Below are 24,212 nucleotides of genomic sequence, written 5' to 3' on the forward strand. Positions count from 1 at the left end.
GAAGGGGTGTGACCACGATACATGTTTTCCCATGCTGGCTACACATTTAATAAAAGAAAAGTTTCACACTACATTATCTGTTCTTTATATTCCTCTACATTCGGAGTGTTGCGCCAAATCACCAGTTCTTTTGGTTTTATCTTCCATTGCTACATGAGGGCTTGTTGTTTGCAGGACAAGTTGTATTTTTCAGGGGTACAATTTTACACACCATATAATGTAATGGAGACTTTTAAACATGAGGTGAAAAGGTTTATTTCAACGACATTAATGGTAAAGTAAAAATCCTGTTATCTTTATCCTGTCAGTCAGTCAATATACTGCAATACCAAATTTATTTTGTTTTGTACTGGAAAAATAAAGTACCTTTTATGTTAGCAGTGTTTCTATTGCTGTCTTTTGATCCCCAGTCCTATTTTTCCATTGATGCATCTGTATGTTGGCTCATATTTTGTGGGACAACTTGTAGTTTTTAATGGTAACATTATAGGATACATGCAACTGTTTGATTGCATTTTAGTTCATACAGTATATACTTTTGGAGTCACAATGACTCACTTTTTGGTTCACTTTTTGGTATAAATAATGTGTTATTTTAAGAGCGTACTCGTTAAGGCAAAATACTCGAGCGAGTATTGCCATTTTCGAGTACATGTCCGCTCATGAGAAAAGATTCGGGGGCCGGTGGGGTGAGAGGTGAGTTGCAGGAGTGAGCATGAGGGAGCGCGGGGGGGGGGGGGGGGGAGAGAGATCTCCCCCCCCCCCCCCCCCCATTCCTCCCGCTCTCCCCCGCCGCCCCCCACCGGCCCCAGAAGCTTTTGGCACGAGCGGGCATGTACTCGAAAATGGCAATACTCGCTCGAGTATTTTGCCTTCAGGAGTACGCTTGCTTATCTCTAGTTATTTTTATTCATTGGACTTTTTTATGGATGTGGCAATTCCAATTTTGTAAACTTTTTTTTTTATGTATTGATTGGGAAAAGGCTTTTTTTAACTTTAATATTTTTTAAATTTACCAATAATTAATAAAAAAAACTTAGCAATCTTATTTTTATTTTTTGTAGTCCCAACAGGGGACTTGAATTTGTGATTGTCCGATTGTGTACACAATATAATGCAATACTTCAGTACTGCAGCAAAGTGTACTTTTACAGGCAGCCTATTAAGCCTTGCCATTAAGTATTGTATAAATTAGCATGCTGCAGATTTAAAATCCTCTCTACAGGTCAATTTATGTTGCAGATTTTTTTTTCCGTGGCATATGGAAGAGATTTTTTGAAATACTATCCACATTACTGTAAAATGCTACAGATTTTCCGTTGACAATTCTGCTGCATGAATATACTCAAAAGAAGGAGGATACACAACTGCCCTTCCACCCATTCTGGGAGAGTTCTCTACGCAGTATTCTTTAGCCTTCTTGCCCCTCCATTCCTCCTCTACAGTCTTTGGTGGCCCACGCCCTGCTTGACTTCAGTCTTTCTTCAACAAAGGAAGAACAAACACTGTTTTCTCCCACTTTTCCACATTTAGTATTTTAATTCTTCTTCTAGAAAAATGAAAGAAGCGACCAACAGTAATTATCTAGAGCCAGACAGTATTATTTTATGCAATGGACTTTATTGCTAATAGAGCGATCGATCGATACAGAGTGATAGAAATGTAGAGAGAATTAAGTATAGAAGCACAGAATAGAAAAAAAATGTATTGTGTCTCTACTCATGCAGCTAATGTGTCATGCAATGTACTTCGAAACTACAGCGCCATTTCATAAACCAAGTGCAATGACATCTCTGCATTATTTACTATTTCCATGTCTGCTTGAGTGTCATTATTCATCTTTCATTTCCTCCCTGCTATGTGCTAACCTTTCTAAATAGGTTAAACGCTGAAGAAACTGGGTAAGGTTGTGGAGCCTGACAGATGTATATCAGTCCATTACACTGCCAACACACTGATTATCAGGCAATCCTCTTCAAATGTAATCACTTTAAGCCATCCCTGTGAATTGCTAACTTTTTAATTCAGCTCACTGTCTTTCCACTAATCATGAACAACATTAGTAATTACATTAGGTATTTTTAGAATATAATGGAAATAGAAGGCAAGTGAGCGGTGTGTGCACTAGTTTATATATATAGTACTTCACCTACGTGCTGGAGGGTAATCAGAATTATTTCTTTATAGAAAAGGTCATTTTGTAAAGTAAATCTTTTTTTGCCTTAGGGTACTTACACGTAGCGATAACCGTTCGCACGCGCATACGATGACACTTTTGGTGGGCGCCTCGCTTCACTCATTAAGAGAGCTTTAAACTAGAACAGTATGGGAAGGGAAGTGAAAGGCCAGGTAAAAATATACAGCTAATTAATACATTTGAGAACCTTGTATTAGAAGGGGATAGAAAGAACAGAGACAAAAAAGGCAAGTAGAGGAGTAAGAGACAACGATAACAAACTAAAATGTGAGAAATATGTCATAGGTATCACGGAAACTTTGTGGGATGATACACATGATTGGAACACAAGGCTTGAAGTATACAACTTATTTATAAGAAACAAACCTAATAAAAGGAGAGGAGGTGTTGTGTTGTATGTTAGGAAAACATTTATCTCCACTGAGATTCAAGCTTCAGAGCTGGGAGTTCTGTAGAAACTGTTTGGGTAAGAATACAAGGAGAGAACAACAGAAAGGACCCCATTGTAGGCATTTACTATGGGCCGCCTGGACAAGCAGAAGATATGGATGAACTCTTTCTACATCAGATGGCCAAGCTCTCAAAAAAGCCTGACATAGTGATCATGGGAGATTTTACCGATCGAGACATTTGTTGGGAATCTCTCAGGTAAAAGTAATGGATCCAACAAATTCTTATCCGCTCTTGCTGACAACTTTACCTCCCAAAAGGTAGAAGATCAAACAAGGGGATCTGCTATCTTGGGCCTAATTCTTACCAACAGGGAGGGGATGGTTGAGGAAGTAAGGGAGATGGGACCTTAGGAGGCAGTGATCATGATATCCTTGAATTTTGGATAAAAAGGGGAGGAAGACCTGAGAAAACTAAGACCTCAAGGTTGGATTTCAGAAAGGCAGAATTTAATAGACTCAGAAAGAGGCTAGGAAGAATCCAATGGCTGGATGTTCGTAAGGACAGAAATGTCCAAGAAGGTTGGGAAATATTGCGAAATAAGATTCTTAAAGCACAATCGTTAACAATCCCTAAAAGAAGGAAGAATGGGAAGCATTCAAGGAGATCAGGAAGGATGAACGCAGAACTTGCACACATGTTACAAACTAAGAAATACATGTTTATCAAATGGAAAGAGGAGAAATATCTAAAGAAGAATATAATGCGGTCTGCAGAAGCTGTAGGACAAGTGTCAGAAAAGCTAAAGCTGATAATGAATTTATGCTTGCAAAAGAGCCCAAGAGCAATAAAAAATGATTTGGGGGGTATGTCAAAAGCAAAAGAAAAGCCAAACATGCAATTGGATTCTTGCAAGATGAAAATGGTGGATTGGTTAAGAATGATGTTGGGAAGGTCGAACTTTTAAATTCCTATTTTGTATGTGTTTTCTCTCAGAAAGAAGATGGAACATCAACTGATCTTCCCTGTGCTATTGGGGGAATAAAAGAATGCAGACTATCTGTAAGCAGAGAGATGGTGAGGGAACACCATTTTTATAAATGATCTGGAGGAGGGAACTGATGGGAAACTGATCCAATTTGCCGATGACACTAAGCTAGGAGGGATAGCTAACACTAGGGAAGAAAGAGAGAGAATATTCAAAAAGATCTAGAAAAGCTTGAACAGTGGGCAGTGACTAACAGAATGGTATTTAACAAGGAGTAATACCAAGTCCTACATCTGGGCAATAAAAATGAAAAAAGCAAATACAGAATGGGAGGAATTGGGCTAAGCAGCAGCACATGTGAAAAAGACTTGGGTATACTAACAGATCATAGACTGAACATGAGTCAACAATGTATTCTAGGATGTATTAAGAGAAGCATAGAGTCTAGATCACGTGAGGTCATTATCCCCCTCTACCCCTTCTTAGTCAGACCTCATCTGCAGTACTGAGTCCAGTTTTGGGCACCCCACTTTAAAAAAGACATAGACAAACTGGAGCAAGTTCAGAGAAGAGTTACCAAGATGGTGAGCGGTCTGCAAATCATGTCCTATGAGAAACGGTTAAAGGGTCTGGGAATGCTTAGCTTGCAGAAGAGAAGGCTGAGATGAGACTTAATAGCGGTCTACAAATATCTGAAGGGCTGTCACAGTGCAGAGGGATCAGCCCTATTCTCATCTGCACAAGGAAAGACCAGAAGCAATGGGATGAAAGGGAGAAGACACAAATTAGTTATTAGAAAAATCTTTCTGACCGTGAGGGTGTTCAATGAGTGGAACAGGTTACCAGAGGAGGTGGTGAGTTCTCCTTCAATGGAAGTGTTCAAACAAAGGCTGGACAAATATCTCTATGGGATGATTTAGTGAATCCTGCACTGAGCAGGGGGTTGGACCAGATGACCCAGGAGGTCCCTTCCAACTCTACCATTCTATGACTCTATAACAATAGTTTCGTTGCTTGGGCAGTCAGTTTAAACACAAAGATAAATTGTTTTTTTTGTTTTTTTTTAACGGGATTGTTCAATTCTCTGTACCAGTGGATAAAAATGAATAAGCGATTGGTGTTTAAACTGAATGATGAGCGAACAAGCCAACAATGATTTTCATACTTGCATGAAATGAACCTTGAAGATAAGCGAACAAATTATCATTCATTGTTCAGTCATTGGCCGTGTTTACACTGAATGAAATCGTTCAAATTTGAATGATCCAGTGGTTCTTGTGGAGCAAATCTTTCAGTTTAAAACGAAGAACCCCATCACAATCATGGGGTGTGTTAAAAAGCACTGTCAAACACAGTGACCTGCGTATGAAAACACCAGTCAAAATTGCGGTAAACTGGCACCTTTCAAACGCTGTGTTTTACCGACGTCGTGTGTGAGACTGGCCCTAATCATAAAGTAGGTAATCCTTTTAGCACATCCTACTGTGAGTTGACCTCCTAGACATACTGTTGTCCAATCTTATAGGATACTTTGCTTTGAATGTTGTAATACTTCATGGTAAAGCAGATGATATAATAATATAATATAAACTGTTCTAATCATAGATGTTAAGTGCGTTACAATGCAACAATTACTGTATCCACTCCGGATGAAACCAAACAGGTAGATAAATGAGTGACAAAATTCCATTTGGAAACAAATGAGAGAATCAGCGGACTAGCGCTCCAAACTATAAGGCACGAAGACGGACGGAGAGGACGGAGAGAGTTTCCACTGCCAGTTTCATAAGATTCATCCTCGTCCGGTTATCATCACCCTCAGCCACTGTCATCTAATGAGCTGTGCTTGAAAAAGGAGCTTGTTTTTGCCCCGAAACGCGTTGCGCCCCATTGGTTTCCCCTCTATTGTTGCCTGTGTCTGCATATGCTTGTCTCTTTGCCAATGAAAACTTGAAATCTCCCAGGCCTCCCTCTCGTTCATTAAGGACAATCCTGAATATAGAGGAGTCCTGCATATAGGGCTCCTCAACGAGGTAAGTCATACTTCTCACTAGCCTCGTACCATCCACATTATCCTAAGCGCATACAAAATTCAATGTGGGAGATTTTTATCCGGTTTCAGTGTCAATTTTAAGAGTGTGGAAAACCCTTGTGACATCACCAGGCTTACTTTTGATTTAAAGCTAAAACTAACTTTTCCTTTTCTCTTGCTAACCAAAGCTGCTTTGTGATCTTCCCCTCCTTATCTTACTCCTTTGAAGCATATGGGACCTTATAGATGATTTGCCTGGTTTGTAGAATTAAAAGACAAGCGCTTCTGATCTTCTACATCTCATATTAGAAGCCCAAAAAGATTCCTCTGGAGGTGGAGGATAGGCATAAAACCTCATCATTTCCACATATTATCATTGGATATTATTAATGTGAACCATGAGAGGAATCAAAGCAGATTTCAGTGATTATGGTCGGGGAACTCCTCCAATTCCTTTTTACTGGGATGTATGTGGGGGTGTCTGATCTGTATAAGTTCCCAATAATAGCCAAGTTGTTTTAAACTTTATACATTTAAGAGATTCAGTAGGAAACAATTTGTGCATTTTATAGTTGATAGGAATTACTCAGACCTTGTCCAGAGTAGGACGGACATGAGTTCCAATTTTTGGTTATCGAAGAACAAATGTCCCACTACTAGAGATGAGCGAGCACCAAAATGCTCGGGTGCTCGTTACTCGGGACGAAATTTCCGCGATGCTCGAGGGTTCGTTTCGAGTAACGAACCCCATTGAAGTCAATGGGCGACCCGAGCATTTTTGTATATCGCCGATGCTCGCTAAGGTTTCCATTTGTGAAAATCGGGGCAATTCAAGAAAGGGATGGGAACGACACAGCAACGGATAGGGCAGGCGAGGGGCTACATGTTGGGCTGCATCTCAAGTTCACAGGTCCCACTATTAAGCCACAATAGCGGCAAGAGTGCCCCCCCCCCCCCGCACTGTCAGCATAAAGATTGTTCTTCTCTGCCGCAGCAGTAACAGCTGTGGCAGAGAAGAACGATGTTAGCCCATTGAATTCAATGGAGCCAGCAATACAGCTGTTACAGCTGTGGCAGAGAAGAATGATTTCTCTTCTATATGTTCTCAATGGGGTCGGCGCTGCTGCCGCCGGCCCCATAGGTGCGATCTGCGATTTCTGTTCTATAATTTATCGGACGAGCGCATAAAAAGCGCTCATGTGTCCGATAAAAATTTGCCGCATGCATGCGCAAATCGCGCGAAAAACGCCCGTCTGACTAAGGCCTTTGTCAGACGGGCGTTTTTTCGCGCGATTTGCGGATCGCATGACGGATGCGCATCCGAAAATCGCGTGACCGGTGCCCGAAAATCGTGCGGAGCTGTCCAGCGCATTGCATTCAATGGAGCCGGCAATACAGCCCGCTCAATTGAAAGCAATGCGCTGCGGGCGAGTGTGGGATGAATTGTCGGGAAGGGGTTAAATATATAAGCCCTTCCCTGCAATTCATCCAGAAAAGTGTTAAACTAAAAAATATATATATACTGACCTGCTCCCGGCAGCCGGAGTTCCGCGCGGCCGTCCTGCAGTGGGTGTGAAGGGGGTGTGAGTCAGACCTGCCCCCTGATTGGCTCAGCGCTGAGCCAATCAGGGGGCAGGTCTGACTCACACCCCCTTCACACCCACTGAATGGGTGTGAGTGAGACCTGCCTCTGATTGGCTCAGCGCTGATCCAATCAGGGGGCAGGTTTGACTCACACCCCCTTCACACCCACTGCAGGACGGCCGCGCGGAACTCCGGCTGCCGGTAGCAGGTCAGTATATATATATTTTTTAGTTTAACACTTTTCTGGATGAATTGCAGGGAAGGGCTTATATATTTAAGCCCTTCCCGACAATTCATCCCGCGATCGTCGGCAGCCCATTGATTTCAATGGAGTCGGCTGTATTGCCGGCTCCGTTGAATTCAATGGGCAAACATCGTTCTTCTCTGCCACAGCTGTTACAGCTGTGGCAGAGAAGAATGATTTGTCTTCTATATGTTCTCAATGGGGTCCGCGCTGCTGCCGCCGGCCCCATTGAGCGCATATAGAGAAGAAGGACCGTTGGGGTTCTTGAAGCCTAAAATCACTCCTAACACTCTCCCTATAGCAGCCCCAGCATCAACAGCACTTTCCCTCAGCTAAGTGAGAACGCATCTGAGGCGAGCCGCGGGCCGGCAGATTTTAATACTCGGGTGACACCTGATCTCACCAGCCACTCACTGCAGGGGGGTGGTATAGGGCTGGAACGTCGCAGGGGGAAGTTGTAATGCCTTCCCTGTCTTTCAATTGGCCAGAAAAGCGCGCAAATTTCTCAGGGAAGAAAATGAAAGTAACTCGAACATCGCGTGGTACTCGTTACGAGTAACGAGCATCTCGAACACCCTAATACTCGAACGAGTATCAAGCTCGGACAAGTATGCTCGCTCATCTCTACCCACAACAGTTTTAATTTGCTGTAGAAGTTGATAAGGCAACTATTTTATAACCTGGCTGATATGGTCTAACAATGCAGTCTTAGGCCTCAGTCAGACGGGCGTTTTTTGCTTGTGCATGGTTTTTGCGTTTGCGATCCGCATCTACTAGAACCAGTACTTTCCAATGGCAGCGGTCACATGTTCAATTTTTACCTGCGCACAAAAATTTTCACAGGCAGAAAATAAAACAACAGATCCTAAAACGCAAGTAACTGCAGCATTCAGGATTTTTTGGATGCGCAACCCCTGGATACTGTCACATACAGGGGTTTCACCTCGCGGTCAATGAGGCCGGCGGCAGCAGCAGCGGCTCCATTGACATACAGAAATCCTTAGTTGTGACAGAGGATTTCTTCATCTCAGCGGGGAGTCCCATTGTCACTGAACACTGTGACGGTATTGTCAAAGTGTCCAGTGACAAGAGGACTCCACGTGGAGATGAAGAAATCCTCTGCCATAGCTGTCAAAGCTGTGGCAGCGGACCACAATGCTATCCTATTGAATTCAATGGAGCCGGCGCTACAGCCGGCTTTATTGAAAGCAGTGAGATGCTGACAGCCCCCACAGTGATTTTCAGGGGAGGGCTTTAAGTATAAGCCCTTCTATGAGAATCATACCAAAAATGTGTAAAAAATTAAAAAATTAAAAAAATATATATACTCAGGCTGCATCTTCTCCCTGAACTGCTCTGTATCTATTTCCATAGGTGGGAATTTTAAAACCCCTGCCTGCTGAAAAAGCTGTATCTGATTGGCTGAGCGCTCAGCCAATCACAGGCAGCACTCAGTTATTCAGTGATTGACAGCTGAGCGCTGCCTGTGATTGGTCACAGCGCTCAGCTAATCATAGGCAGCGCTCGGCCATTCATTGAATTCAATAGGATAGCATTGCGGTCCTCTGCCATAGCTGTGGCAAAGGATTCGTGGGGAGTCTCCTTGTTACTGAACAGTGTGACAGTGCTGCCACAGTGTTCGGTAATGGGGTGACTCTCTGCGGGCATGAAGAAATTCTCAGCCACTGCTGTCACAGCTGTAGCAGAGAATCGCAATCTTTTCTGCATGTCAATGGGGCCGCCGTTGCTCCCGCCGGCCGCATTGACCACAAGGTGAAACCCCTGGATGTCACAGCTGCAGCAGGGGATAGCGAGCACCGCACTTTATGTGCGAATTTTGAACGCAGCCAAGTGCGTTTTTTTCAGCGTGATGCCCAATTCGGTCACGCAAATTTTGGTGCGCAAAAACATGCGCAGCAAAAAAACGCCCATCTGACTGAGTCCTTAAAGGGGTTGTCTCGCGAAAGCAAGTGGGGTTAAGCACTTCTGTATGGCCCTATTAATGCACTTTGTAATATACATCGTGCATTAAATATGAGCCATACAGAAGTTATTCACTTACCTTCCCTGTGCTGGCGTCCCCGTCTCCATGGTGCCGTCTTCGGCTCGGTCTGGCACGAGCGGCGTTCTGGCTCCGCCCCCTTCTACGCGTGATCGCGTAGCTCCGCCCCGTCACGTGCGCCGATTCCAGCCAATCAGGAGGCTGGAAGTGCTTAACCCCACTTGCTTTCGCGAGACAACCCCTTTAAGAATATGTAAAGTTGCAAAAAGAGTAATTAAACCCTTTAGAATTATCTACATATTTTTTCATTGATTACTGATAAAATGTAGTCTGATTATTGTCTAAGTCAAAATAATGAGCACATTGAGTAATCATCCACAGTGCAGGGAGAAAAAGTAAGTGAACCTATGTCTGAAAGGGCTGCTCTCATCTCAGGCGTAATTGGCTAAGATAGAAATAACTCTTAGTACATGATATAATTAAAACAAAAGAAAGCACTTTATAGTGCAGTAGGGTAAGATAATGATGGGGAAAATTGTGGCAAAGACCTGGGAATAATGGTACTTGGATGCGTTGCGACAAAATCTGTTAGGTTGCTGTAGTCTTCCCTCCATGGAATGGCGATGCCTCTGTTGAGTAGTGAAGAATTACTACCAACTGGGCACACTGTAAACTGGACCCAGGCAGAGCATGAAGGATTCAGAGTTTATGACAGACAACACATTTCAGTACCAGTATGGCACCTTCCTCAGACCATTCTGGTACCAAAATGTGTCCTATTTACAGTGCGCCCAGTTCTTTAGCTGTTTCTTCTACTTCTATATACCTGGTGGCCAGGGCGCCAAAGAATACAGAAATATCCAAACGGGTCGTACTATACAGTTTCAGTAACTCCCATAGACATGAAGTATTGAGCTGTAGAAATGGCTGTGTTCTATATCCATAACTCTCATTCACTACTAGGGGTGTTACAGAAACAGCATATAACAGCCCATTGAGCTTACTCCCGACCACCCCTGGGCACTGCATACAGCTGGGTCAGGGGGCCAAGAGGTTCAGGTTTTGACATAGGTCCATATCCCTGATGTAGGACCTGCATCTATCAGACTTTTAATGCATATTCTGTGCATATGCCATGCAGTCTAATGTAGGAACACCCATTTAATTACTTCCCCAAGAGTTAAATGCCACAAGGAGTTTCAGTTAAGATAAAATTTGAATTGTTTGCTTCACAGTTGATTTGCACATTAAATAAAAGCACACAAAGCCTGGTTTCTGAGAGATCTGATTTTCTCAAAAAAGACTGGTTAATGTTAACCCTGCCTCAATGCAAACAACTTTCAGAAGACCTCAGATGTGTTATAGAGATGCACCCAAGTAGAAAATATTGCAATAGAATTGCTAAAGACCTGGGTGTACCTCAATCCATGGTTGGACAAATTATCTACTAATGGAGAAAACTTAATACTGCTACTATTCTCCCTTGCAGTGGACCATGTACTGTTAAGATCATATCAAGAGCTCTACAGACAATTCTGAAAGAGATGATAAAGAAGCCATGGGACACCAAAAGACTTCTAAAAGACTCTGCAAACTGCAAAAACATCTGTTTAGTTGGCCTCCATGAGAAAAACACTGAACAAAAAAGATTTCATGAACGAACACCATGATGGAGGCAGCAAAAAAACCCAAAAACATACAGTCTATCTCACGTTTGCTTGAGACCATTTGGATGTTCCACAGTGCTTTTGGGAAAATGTTCTGTGAAGAGATGAGACAAATGTGAGCTTTTCAGCAAAAATGAAGAACACTATGCTTGGAGGAAAAAGGACACTGCACACCAACACCAAAAGCTCATCCCAAAAATGAAGTTTGGTAGAAGGAACATCATGCTTTGGGGCAGCTTTGCTGACTCAGAACCTGTAACCAATGTTGATCATTGAAGGAGCAATGAATTCTAAGATGTATCAACACATTTTATGGGAAAATGTAAAGACAGTTTTCAATGATCTCAAGAGATGTTGGGCGATGCACGAACACAAATAAATCTACTAAACAATAGTTGAAAAAGATTTGTGGAATGGCCAAGACAGAGTCCTGGCACTTAACACTTTTGCAAGGCATCCCAGAAATATTGATGAACTAACAGATCTTTCTAGAGAGAACTGGTCCAAAATGCAGCATGTGAAGGTAGCCTTCACACATGTAGGATCCACTTTTGGATTTCCGCTAGTGGAATCACAGTGGCTGCATATGAATCCGTAGCATGCCTATTAATTTTGTGGAAATGCAGTGGATGCTCACCATATAGATCAACAGAGAACATAAAAACCCCACCAAAATCTGAAAATACACTTTCATTGTGGATTTTGAAATTGAACTGAATCTGCTTGGAAATTTGCGTTTGTTGATGATGGAAATGAAGTTTTCCATTGTGAACTCAACATATTCTGCACATAAAAACACAACTTATATACAAAATCTGCAATATGAAACACAGCCAACTCTGCAAAGCTTGTTAATTCTGGCCATCTGTAGAAATGCAACAGAAATTTGACAGCAGCATGTCCTGTGTGAAGCCTTGTGAAATATCCTGTCCCGGAATTCTGCACCAAAGTCCACACAGCTAACTACGGATTTTAACCCTTTGCAATCCAATTTTAGATTCAGGGGGCTTTCTCTTTCTGCCATTATACAATGGTGCCATCTGCTGGCTAGAGCCAGTACTGCGGTACGGGACATGCTGGAGAGGCCTCTGACAACAGAGCGGCCAGTAATATACAGTAAGAGTGCCCTGCCAGACGTCTTTCGACATTGGAGCTGTACAGCCTTTAATCAGAATGTCTTTAGATGTCAGACAGTGGATTGGAAAGGGTTAATGTGGAATTGCCATCAGCGTTCTGCATCAGAATCCCACATCATGGGGCTCAAACATAAGTGAAAAAAGAGTCCGTTTTATACTTACCTGGCTGCCTGTTCCATTCCTTTGTTCCCACAAAGTTGCCAAGAACACACAGTGTGACTCTTTTCAGTTGACTGTTTGCGCATGTCCTGCCATAAAGATGAATGGAGAGAAAGGAAGAAAAAGGGGTGGAGCAAACCCAATAGTGTCAGAGGCCTGAGTCCCAGATGAATACCCAGGACTTAGATGCTGTAGAGAGGGTTGCGAAAAAATATATAAAGATTAATGATAGAAGTGCTGCCAACCAGGTGGAACACCAATGGTGGGCAAGCTGGATGTGTAAAGACCAAAAAACGGGTGTTTCGGCACTAGTTTCCAATAAAGGTCCTAAGGCAGAGGGATAAAATATCCATTTTACTTATCATGAAGATTTGCTTAGTGTTTTGCTTTAGGCCTGTTTCACACGGACGACGCAATCTTGCCATGAGAAAATCGCAGAGATATCGCATCAGTGGTCAGTGTGATATATACGTTTTCTCACGGTGATATCTCGATTTTGTGTCACTACAAAGTTGCACATGGTGCTACAAAGTTGTGCAACTTTGTACCGTTCTTTTGCTGGGAAATATAAGCCCTACTCCAAAAATAAACCCTTGCTGCAGAAAAAAAAAACAAAATACATCACCTGAGAAGCCCTATCAGCTCCAGTGAATCTTCTCCCTGCTCCCCAGCACTTGTCTCCAGGCATCTCTTCCTGGTCAGAAATTTGAAAATCCTCGCCTGCAGGAAGCACTGCCTCTGATTGGCTTCTGAGCGCCGTGGATCAGCCAATTAGAGCCAACGCTCGGTAAACCAATCACAACCATTCAATGGTTTTTTTTTTGTTTATTTTCTGCAGCTATGGCTTATTTTAGGGCTTTTAGAGTAGGAGTTCCTACTGTAAAAGTTGCATTGTGCCACAGCAATACCGCGTTTTTGTGTAATGCAACAGAAAGGAAGAATCCATAGGGAAACATGGGGTCTAAAACATTGCAAATCGCGGTAATATTTAGCAACCTGCATTTTTTTTTCTTGCAATGTCGCAGGCTACAAAACATCGCTAATGTAAAGGAACCCATTGGAAAGCATGGGCTTGATGGGATTTGCAGCGCTGTCGCATCACAAGAAAATTGTACAATTTTGTCCCTCGGCCTTAAGCACCTGAAAATGTCTATTGTTCTTTCTTTGCAGCGTTCCTCTTTTCTTCTGCAGTGTTTCCAGAATACATGTATTATTTAATACCGTTATCACCATTCGTACGGTGCGGCCGTCATGCTAACTAGACGGATACTGTAACTGCCCAGTTTGATTATATTTTAAATACTATTTTCAAAGTCATTAAAATGGTAATGTTCTTAGAAAGTCAGCGATGGGCACCACGTTCGGCATGACCTCCTTAGAATCCTGTTACGGAAAGCTTGATTATTTTGGCCAAGTGCCATAAGATTAATTGAAGGCCACCCATGATTTTCTAACGATTAGTGACACTGCGCATACATTTTGTAATTACCATTAATAAATTGCTCCCATAAATTTTAACAGGTTGCTGGATGTAGATCTGGAAAATGGAAGACTCAATCATCTGCGGTCCGCAGATCCAATGGGTTTACTCTGCCGCTTCATTGTATTATGCTAAGTGGTCTCCTGCCTGGGATGATCTCAGTAAATGGTTGGAACCTCTAAAAAGTGGCAAATAGAGACATTAATCACAGCATATCTGCGTAGTTTATCTATGTACCTGAAGGAAAGTGATGAAGCCACCTGATAAGTCCATCTGCTCAGCAACTAAACATGTTTTATTTCCTGGTAGGTAAGAAATGACTTGACGGGTGAACTGGAAGACTCGGATATTCAAATTGCGGACACAGAGAGCTTCTCCAATGATCCCTGCATCAGCGTAAAAAAACTCAAGGTATTGTTTATAACAATTTAAAAAACTGTATTTTAGTGTTTATATACTGTATTGGGATTTTCATTTTTAATTACAGAGAATTTATACTCATATTTAAAAGTGAGCTCCTGCATTACACCTTAACCCTTTGCAATCCAATTTTGGATTCAGGGTTTCCTAGGGCGCTTTCTCTTTCTGCCATTATACAATGACGCCATCTGCTGGCTAGAGCCAGTACTGCGGTATGGGACATGCTGGAGCGGCCAGTAATATACAGTAAGAATACCCTGCCGGACGTCTTCCGACATCAGAGCTGTGCAGCCTTCAATCAGAATGTCTTCAGACGTCAGACAGTGGATTGGAAAGGGTTAACTTCTTAGTGACCAGACTATTTTTTGTCTTAAGCACCTAGCTATATTCGTTGTTGCGTTGCAAGAGCCATAACTTATTGGCATAGCTGTATGAGAGCTTAGTTTTTTTTTCAGACAAGTTGTATATTTTAATGGCACTACTCTGGTGTCCATGTAATGTGCTGTAGAACCTTTGTAAAAAAATATTTTTTTTTTATTTTTTTTTGGGGGGGGGGGGGGGGGGTGAGCAGATGGAAAACCTCCTCAGAAAATCTGCTATTGTCTTTGGATATTTTTCATATAGTTTCCCCCATTCTGTAAAAATAACATAATCATTTACTTATCTGGTCAGCACGATTACTGCGAAACCAAGTTTATACAGTTTTTACATTTTTTTTATTTTTATAATTTTTATATTTTTTTTTTACCACTTTTGCACAAAAACATGTTTTTAAAGACAATTAATTTAATCTGCATCACAGCATTCTAAGACTCATAGCATTTCTATTTTTCCAGTAGAGGTCTTGTTTTTTGTGGAAAGTTTTTATTGGTACCATTTTGAGGTACATGTGACTTTTGGATTGCTTTTTAGGGCTCGGTCATACGGGCTTTTTAAAACGCAACTTTGTGGGTGAAAGACATGCGTTCAAAAATGTGTGTGACCGAAGCGGGCAGCACACAGGAAAAAGCGCACTTGGCTGCGTTTTTCCACACAAAAAGTGTGCTGCCCGCTATCCCCTGCTGCAGCTGTGACAGCTACAGGAGGGTATTCCTTGGATGTGAAACCCCTGGATGCTGTCACATCCAGGGGTTTCACCTTTGGTCAATGGGGCCGGCGGCAGCAGCAGCGGCGGCCCCATTGACATACAGTGAATATTGCAATCCTTTGCTACAGCTGTGGCAGAGGATTTTCATCTCCGCGGGGAGTCCCTTTGTCACTGAACACTGTGACAGCATTGTCACAGTGTCCAGTGACAAGGGGACTCCCTGCGGAGATGAGGAAATCCTCTGCCACAGCTGTGACAGCTGTGGCAGGAGACCGCAATGTTTTCCCATTGAATACAATGGAGCCAGCGCTACAGCTGGCTTCATTGAAAGCAATGGGCTGCTAGCAAGCCCTGCAGTGATTTTTGGGAAGGGGCTTTAAATATAATCATCCCTAAAAAATAAAAAATATATATATATACTCACCTCTCCACAGCTGTCGGGGCTCGACCCAACCAGCTGGGTCCTCTCCCTGCACTGCTCTGAAGTGGATTTAAAATCCCTGTCTGCTAAAAGGGCTGCCTCTGATTGGCTGAGCACTCTGACCAATCAGAAGCAGCTCTCAGCTATTGAATGACAGCTGAGAGCTGTCTGGGATTGGTCCCTGCGCTAAGCCAATCAGAGGCAGCACTCAACCATTCATTGAATTCAATCAATGGCAGGGTACAGATGGGTGGCAGGAGAAGCCCCCAGTTGTCACGGCTTGTCGGTCCCAATAACGTCATGGCATGGTGGCCTCAACACAGACCAAAGACCCATTGTCTTGTTTAGCAGGTTAAGGGTTAATGCACCATTTGCAGAGTTCTGTTGGTGCTGTCTGCCTTTGCTGCATGAAAGCATGCTGGATTAGCAATGCCTGGGAGTAGGCTGTAGGTGTGGTGTGCTATTCATTCTGCTGGTGTTCAGGTGCAGAGAGGCTATATATTCTCACCCCTCCTAGTGACCAGTGTTGCTTATTCTGTTCCACAGTGGAGAACCAGGAGTTTGGAGCTCTGCTATTCTGGGTGTTTCACAACCTGCAGATAAGTTTCTGCTTTTTTTTTTTCAGTTTGTTTGATTGCTTTTCATTTCTGTTTTGCTTTGCATGTTGCTGCATCTCTCCTGGGATTCCTATAGGGACAATGAGGACCCCCGCGGAGATAAAGAAATCCTCAGCCACAGCTGTGGCAGAGGATCGCGATCTTCTCTGTATGCCAATGGGGCTGCCGCCGGCCCCATTGACCACAAGGTGAAACCCCTGGATGTGACAGCATCCAGGGGATTCACATACAAGGAATGCCCTGCTGCAGCTGTCACTGCACTTTATGTGCGAATTTTAAACGCAGCTAAGTGCGTTTTCTTTTAGCGTGACACGTGCTCCGTACACACAAATTTTGGTGCGCATGGTTTTTGCGCAAAAACACATGCAACAAAAAAACGCCCATCTGACTGAGCCCAGCATGTGTGTGACCCTCAGGATAAATAGAAGCAATTTATATTGCATGTTTCAGAGACCCCAGGTTCTCTCACCCAAAAGATAGGGGTAAAAGGAATAACTAGTGCTAGCACTTTTTCAATTAGTTGGCTAACATTGCTCCATAACTGGTGTATTCATCCAGAGGATCAACAGATATGGAAGGGGAAGCCTAGAAGTCCACATCGCCTAAAGCAATCTGGGGAGCTCATAGGGTAGAATCTGTGAACCTTAATAGGTTCCACATATATCCTGTGTAGGACCTTGAGCGAGGTCTCTACTAATAACTTTCAACTGTTTTTTTTGTCTAACTCTATACCTCTATTTAGTTGGCTTAGTTTAGACCAGACGTTATGCCAAATTGTGGTGCAATTTCTGGTACATGATGGAACATTTAGGACCTGACTAGAGATGAGAGAGCATACTCGCTAAGGGCAATTACTCGATTGAGCATTGCCCTTAGCGAGTACCTGCCCGCTGGGAGGACAAGGTTCGGCTGCCAGCGGCGGGCTGGGAGTGGCGGGGGAGAACGGGAAGGAAAGAGGGGAGATCTCTCTCACCCTCTCTCCCCCCCGCTCCTCCCTGCTCCCTGCCGCAACTCACCTCTCACCTGCACTGGCAGCAGAACCTTTTCTTCCGAGCGGGCAGGTACTCGCTAAGGACAATGCTCGATCGAGTAATTGTCCTTAGCGAGTATGCTCGCTCATCTCTAGACCTGACTTTTTCCATGAAGGGGATACATTTGTTTTTCATGGAAGGCAAGAGAATGTCTAAAAGTGTCTAAAACACATAATAAATGTGGTCCAAAATATGTAAAACAGTTTCCTATCACAATTTGCACCCAAAGTGGTGAATTTTCAATAGTAAATCTGTCTGAGAGTGTTAAGATTTTGCTAATAAGACACTAACCTCATATTTCATCCCTGCTACCTCTAATCTGCTGCTGTCCTCATTTGACACTGCAAAATGACTTAATCCTCCGTATACTTTTCTTCTACGCCGTAAATATCAATCAACTGTTAAACTACGGTATGAGGATGATACTCAACCCCAAACAGGCATATTCACATTTGGAAAAACTCTTCTAAAAATGTCACTCTCTTTTTTTTTACTTAAGTGCATTTTAACCCCTTAGTGACACACCAAATGTTAGCTTTAAAAAATACAGTTCTCCAGTAGTCATAAATTAACTGTATGACATCTTGTACGCTCATTGTGAAAAAGAAATCTATCACCTAGAAGGAGTTCTCAGAAGCTGTCTCTCTGTGATTGTAACATTGATATAAGTAAGTGATTACAATAAAAGTGCAAAAGGGTCATTTACGATGGAGTACCGACCCCTTGTAGGGAAGCTCTAGTATCCTGTTGTACCGCCTCTAGCTTGGATACAGGATGTGATACGGGCCGGCATGGAGGCTCTAGTGCCCTGTTGTACAACTACTAGCTTGGATACAGGATGTGATACGGGCCGGCATGGAGGCTCTAGTACCCTGTTGAACAACTACTAGCTTGGATACAGGATGTGCTACATGCGGGCATGTAGGCTCTAGTACCAGTACCCTGTTATACCACTACTAGCTTAGATACAATATGTGATACGGGAGAGCTTAGAGGCTCTAGTACTCTGTTGTACCACTACTAGCTTGGATATAAGATATGCTACGGTGGAAAAGGAGGGCATGGAGGCTCTACTACCCTGTTGTACCACCTCTAGCTTGGATATAAGATGTAATACAGATAGGCATGGAGCCTCTAGTACCCCGTTGTACTGCCTCTAGCTTGGATACAAGATGTGGTACAGGGGGCATGGAGGGTATAGTACCCTGTTGTACTGCCTCTAGCTTGGATACAAGATGTGATATGAGGGACATGGAGGCATTAGTACCCTGCTGTACCACCGCTAGCTTGGATACTAGATGAGATGTAGGCATGGAGACTCTAGTACCCTGTTGTACTACCTCTAGCTTGGATATTAGATGTGATACGGGCAGGCATGGAGGCTCTAGTACCCTGTTGTACCGCCCCTAGCTTGGATGCAAGATGTGATATGGGTGGGCATGAAGGCTTTAGTACCCTGTTGTACCGCCTTTGACTTGGATACAAAATGTGATATGGGTGGGCATGGTGGCTCTAGTACCCTGTTATACCGCCTCTAGATTGAATGCAGGATGGGGCAATATCAGTTATGTGTAGTTTTCTTTCAATATTTAAAGCCTTGTGTTAGGGGAAAAAAACTTAAAACCAAGCTTTTTCTGTCAAACATTTAGATGTTGTGGTCAGCAGTGACTGTGGCATCTGCAAGGTTAAAAGATGTAGAGGAGTGATTTGTTAAGGAAGTGCTCATATTTTCACTCTCTTAGGGCGCCCACCCACTGGCGATTTTTTTTCCTTTGCGTTTTGCGTTTTTTCTCAAGAGCAATTAGAATTGAATGTGTTCCTGTCCACTGGCGTTTTTTTTTTTGGTCCGTTGCAATTTTTAACATAGGAACTGTCAGTTGCATATGTGTCCTTATTTTTCTCTTAATGCACCCATGAATGTCAATGGAAATTAACGGAAAAGGTGCAAAAAAGCCGCAAAAACGCCGCGAAAAACGCACGGAAAATGCTGCGTTTTTCACGCACGAAAATCGCAAACGCCAGTGGGTAGGCGCCCTAAGGGTGCCTACCCACTAGCGTTTTTTTTCCCTGCGAAATTCGCAGCATTTTTTTCTCTGCAGGGGTCTATGGGACTTGTAATGTTAAAATCGCGATCGCGCAAAATCGCGATTTTGCGGTAAATTGCGATTTTGCGTGATCGCGATTTTAACATTACAAGTCCTATAGACCCCTGCAGAGAAAAAAATGCTGCGAATTTCGCAGGGAAAAAAAACGCTAGTGGGTAGGCACCCTTAGGGCGCCCACCCACTGGCGTTTGCGATTTTCGTGCGTGAAAAACGCAGCGTTTTCCGCGCGTTTTTGGCGCGTTTTTCGCGGCTTTTTCGTTAATTTCCATTGACATTCATGGGTGCATTAAGAGAAAAATAAGGACACATATGCAACTGACAGTTCCTATGTTAAAAATTGCAACGGACCAACAAAAAAAAACGCCAGTGGACAGGAGCACATTCAATACTAATTGCTCTTGAGAAAAAACGCAAAACGCAAAGGAAAAAAAATCGCCAGTGGGTGGGCGCCCTAACTGGGAAAAAAGATCCCCATATGCGACAATCAGAGAGCAAATATGTTCGCTGATTTATCAAGTGGGGGGGAGGTGATAACATGAGCAAAATTACAGATCATTCTCCTCTGCCTGCTCATCTCCTGCTGCCCTCCTGCTCTGCACACAGACATGACTGCTGTAAGTTCATACTCCTGACCCCATTTCAAGCATCTGTAGCTCCTCTTCTAACAGTGACATGATTCTTCGCTTTAAAATGACACCAAAAGTATGTTGGTAACATTGATAGAACCAGAAGTACAGCAGTTTGAACTAGAACGAGTGCTGCTCGTCCAAAACTGTGATGTTCTTTTCCTATAGAATGAACAGAGCTCAGAGTAATCTGCAAGGGGGGGTTAAACATCCTAAACTATATACCCTGTTTCCCTAAAAATAAGACCAACCCCTAAAATAAGCCCTAGCATTATTTTTCAGGATTTTTGAGGACGGAGAATGATTTTTCGGGATTTTTGAGGATGCTTGAACTATAAGCCCTACTCCAAAATTAAGGCCTAGTTACAGTTAATAAAAAAGTCAATTTAAATAGTGTCCAGGCAAAAATTAATAGAAGACACTGTCTTATTTTTGGATAAACAGGGGTAAGAGTGCTGAAGCTTTGCTGAAAGCCTATAACTGTATGATTACTCTACTATCATAAATTAGGTACTGAATTAGATATTGATACTGGCCAGAATGAGATATTGAATCATTCAGGTGTAAAAAAAATGTGTCTGAATTTTTTGTGGGCAGAAAAGAACTACAGTTCACCTGCAATGGTGAAAACATAGTCCATACATACAGCTGCAATTAAAATGATTCAACCCCCATTTGCCAAATGTACTGAACTGTTTGCAAAAAAGACAATCAAAGAAAAAAAAAAGTAAATCGCATGACATAACAAGTCATTTCTCCAAATTCAAAACAAAATACCACTTTTAACGATTACTGTAGTCTCAGAATTATTCAGCCTCTGAAATTGCAAATCAGTGTTGTCTTAAGTACACCTGATACAACTAAGCACAAACTTCATTATTTGCTTCAGGTGTGGTTGAGATAAAACACATCAAATGCCTTTGACTAGCTAGGGCTCTGTTGACTCTACTGCTTGATTGCATGTTAGAAATATGGCTCAGTCAAGAGAGTGGTCCAAAAAGCTAAGATAAGAAATCATTGCCTTGTGCAAAGAATGAAAATAATATAAGAAGATAGCAAAGGCACTGCATATTCCTAGAGATACAGTTGGAAGCATAGTATGCAAGTTCAGAGTTCACTAGCGAGAGCGATATCGACAGGTGATTGACGCCCTGAGATTACTCTCGCCATCCTTCTGAAGCCCTGTATGCAAGGTGTTTCCATATGTTAGACAAGTCAACAGGCCAGATCTGCCAGGACTCCATATTCTACTAACTCTGCCATGGACATGCAGCTTTCTTCTCTTCTACCGATTTAAGAATTATTCATATAACTGTGAGGCCCAGCCGGTCGGATTCCGTGTGTAGATATCCATAGCAGAAGATCTGTGAATGATCGTGGAAACGAGTTGCGAATAGTCATGTATGCGTGTGGTTTTCGGCGCGGATGTACAACTATGGACAGCTTATCATTGGCGCAGAAGAAAGATTACAAGCAGGGAATGACATCAGAATGTTGGACAACCCCATGGAAGCACCGTTCTATCACTCAGGTGACATTCTATTGTGCGGTCGTAATGAGAGCTGTATTGAGAGCCTTCAGGACAGGATACTGCTCCCTTGGTTCGGCTGGCTTATACTATTTTTTGGGGAAGTGGTACAAAATATTTAAAAAAAAACAAAAAAAACACTTCTTCTTGTAGAGGAGCCCAGCAGTGGCTGCAGACAGTCTGGATGGTTGTTGCTCCTCAGACTCCATCCTGCATTGTCTGCTCACAAATTCCTGCTTTCTTTATTCCATTAGTATCTGGTCTCCTAGCAACTTACAAGCGAATCAACATCCATACGCAATGTTCATTGCATATGTGCTGCGGATGGAATGCATCCATAGAGATCAATGGAGCCCATACATGCGGAATCCACAGTTACGTAAAGCATTCTGCAACTTTTCTTCTGCAATTCTTATCCGCAAGTGTGAGCGTACCTGTGAAAGTCCACGCATTTCAATGCCCACTGTAGAGGTGCACTACAGAGAACGGCCTGTAGGGGGCAACAGACAGGCATTCTGGTGCCTGAGAAAAGGGAAAACGCCCATAGGTGTGGTCAGGAAGTTGGATATAAGAGTACATTCCTGCTACACCCAGAGAGATGTTGGCTGAGAGAGCCAGAGCGGACCTGTGCAGCAGAGCTAAGCTGCTGCAGGCCGGTGGCCTAGGAAAGGCCAGAGTCCGACAGGGGTGACCACCCTAACCTTAACACCCAGGTGGGGTGTGTATGTGGACTTTTTATGTTTTGTTGAACGTTATATGGACTCTGTTTATGTTGGTTGTACTCTGAATAAAGACTGTCAGGAGCCAGGTTTAAGGGAAATCCTTGTCTCCAGAGAGTACTTCTACGTGGTTGGTGCCCATTCTGGTCTGAGAGTTGACGATCCGCAGGCAAGTGCACCCCGCTTGCTACACCACATATTACCACGTATTGTCCATACGGACGGCGATCGGGGAATCTGCAATTCAAATCTGCTTGTGTGAGAGACCCCCTAAAAGAGATTCACTCACATTTTCCGTGACGGAGACAAAAAGAAAGAGGGAAGGAGGTGGATCACACCAAACCCCCTTAACATACATGCAGATTAGCATTTGTTATAAATGCTAGTAATATATTATTTATTAGAAATTACCATAAAGGAAGAAGAGCTTCCTGAGAGCTGCGGTTCCTGTCAGCTGAGGACAGTGGCGCTCTATTATAAAATGCTTTCAATTATTTATTTAGTTTTCACCAAATCTATTTTAATGATAGAACCTTGTCTAATCTTCAAAGCTTCATAGTGTTTTTTTTGTCTTGTGTTTGCATGGTAATTATAATGCCATAATGAGTCAAGACAATGAACATGAGGACATGGCGGAGCTTGTTTTCAGGATTAAAATGTGTAATTCGCACAAAAAATATTGCACTATAAATAATATGTTTGAGACATTTTAAAGACTTTCGGACAAAAATTATACCATTCAATGGATGGCTGACCTAGCAGTAAAAAATCTGGAGCAAAATTTGTGAAATCCATTTGGCAAATTAATGTCTGGAATTAGAAGAAATGTTGAGTTTTAATGAATGTAAAGGAGGCCCAACAACACCCTTTGCCTCATAAGAACATACTAGCATTATGGAGATATAGAAGATTGATGGCAGAAGGCCATGTGGTCCATCTAGTCTGCCCTTATGTTTGGTAAATAATAATACGTAAAGATTTCAATCACATCCCCCATTTCCTTTTTCTTCTCAGGGTTATACAAATAAACTTCTTTAAAGCAACCCTCCTATTTCGAGACAAAAGTCTTTCCCAGGATCATTCTACAGTTGTTTTTCTCTGCCATGTCTCTGATCTACCAGCTCCAGCTACCATTTTCAGACATCTAAGATGGTCAAAGCAATCTTCAGACTACCTTATCCACACAATGCATTGGTAGGGTTTGACTACAAAGGCACCGTGCCTGCTCTCTGATTGGGAAAAGCTGCTCACATGATTAGCACTGGACAATCAGAGAGCAGTGCACAGTGTGCATTAGGTAGCTAGAAATTGTAGCCATCTTGAATGCCAAAAACTTGGTCCAGATTGGACCCAGATGACATCTATTTCCTTGAAACCCAGAGCTCAATCACATCACCAATATAGATAGCTGTGTCCAATCAACTACTCCTGTCAGGCTCCGAATAGCCCACAGAAGAACAGGTGATCCCCAGTGGGCTATGAGCCAGGAGTGTGTCCCCGGCCTCTTGCCCAACAGATGAACAGTGCATTGTGCTGTGCTAGGTAATATTTGCATGTAACTGTTCAGTGAGCCCCTGGAATTATTTTTACTAGTGGACCCTAGATACTTGAGTCCAACACTGACACCCTTTGTCGGAGGGTAGAAGCATTCAACTATCAAATCAATACATTTTGACAAAATAACTTGCAAAACAGTCTGAGCGCCAGCGCCCCAGTCTCCATGTCTCTGCCTCAGGTATTCTAAGCTTGCTAGCTGTAGATGTTGTACCAATATGAAAT

At 42.8% G+C, this 24,212-nt stretch overlaps 1 protein-coding gene across 1 annotated transcript in view; it reads left to right on the forward strand.

The window, feature by feature from the left end:
• GABBR2 (gamma-aminobutyric acid type B receptor subunit 2) overlaps positions 1-24,212 on the forward strand; it is a 581,362-nt gene that overhangs the window by 282,686 nt on the left and 274,464 nt on the right. Inside the window, exon 4 of the mRNA XM_066578831.1 lies at positions 14,189-14,290. Coding sequence (XP_066434928.1) covers positions 14,189-14,290 — 102 coding nt within the window. The remainder of the gene's footprint in view (positions 1-14,188; positions 14,291-24,212) is intronic.

Source organism: Eleutherodactylus coqui, chromosome 9, assembly GCF_035609145.1.
Source record: "Eleutherodactylus coqui strain aEleCoq1 chromosome 9, aEleCoq1.hap1, whole genome shotgun sequence".
Lineage (NCBI taxonomy): Eukaryota > Metazoa > Chordata > Amphibia > Anura > Eleutherodactylidae > Eleutherodactylus > Eleutherodactylus coqui.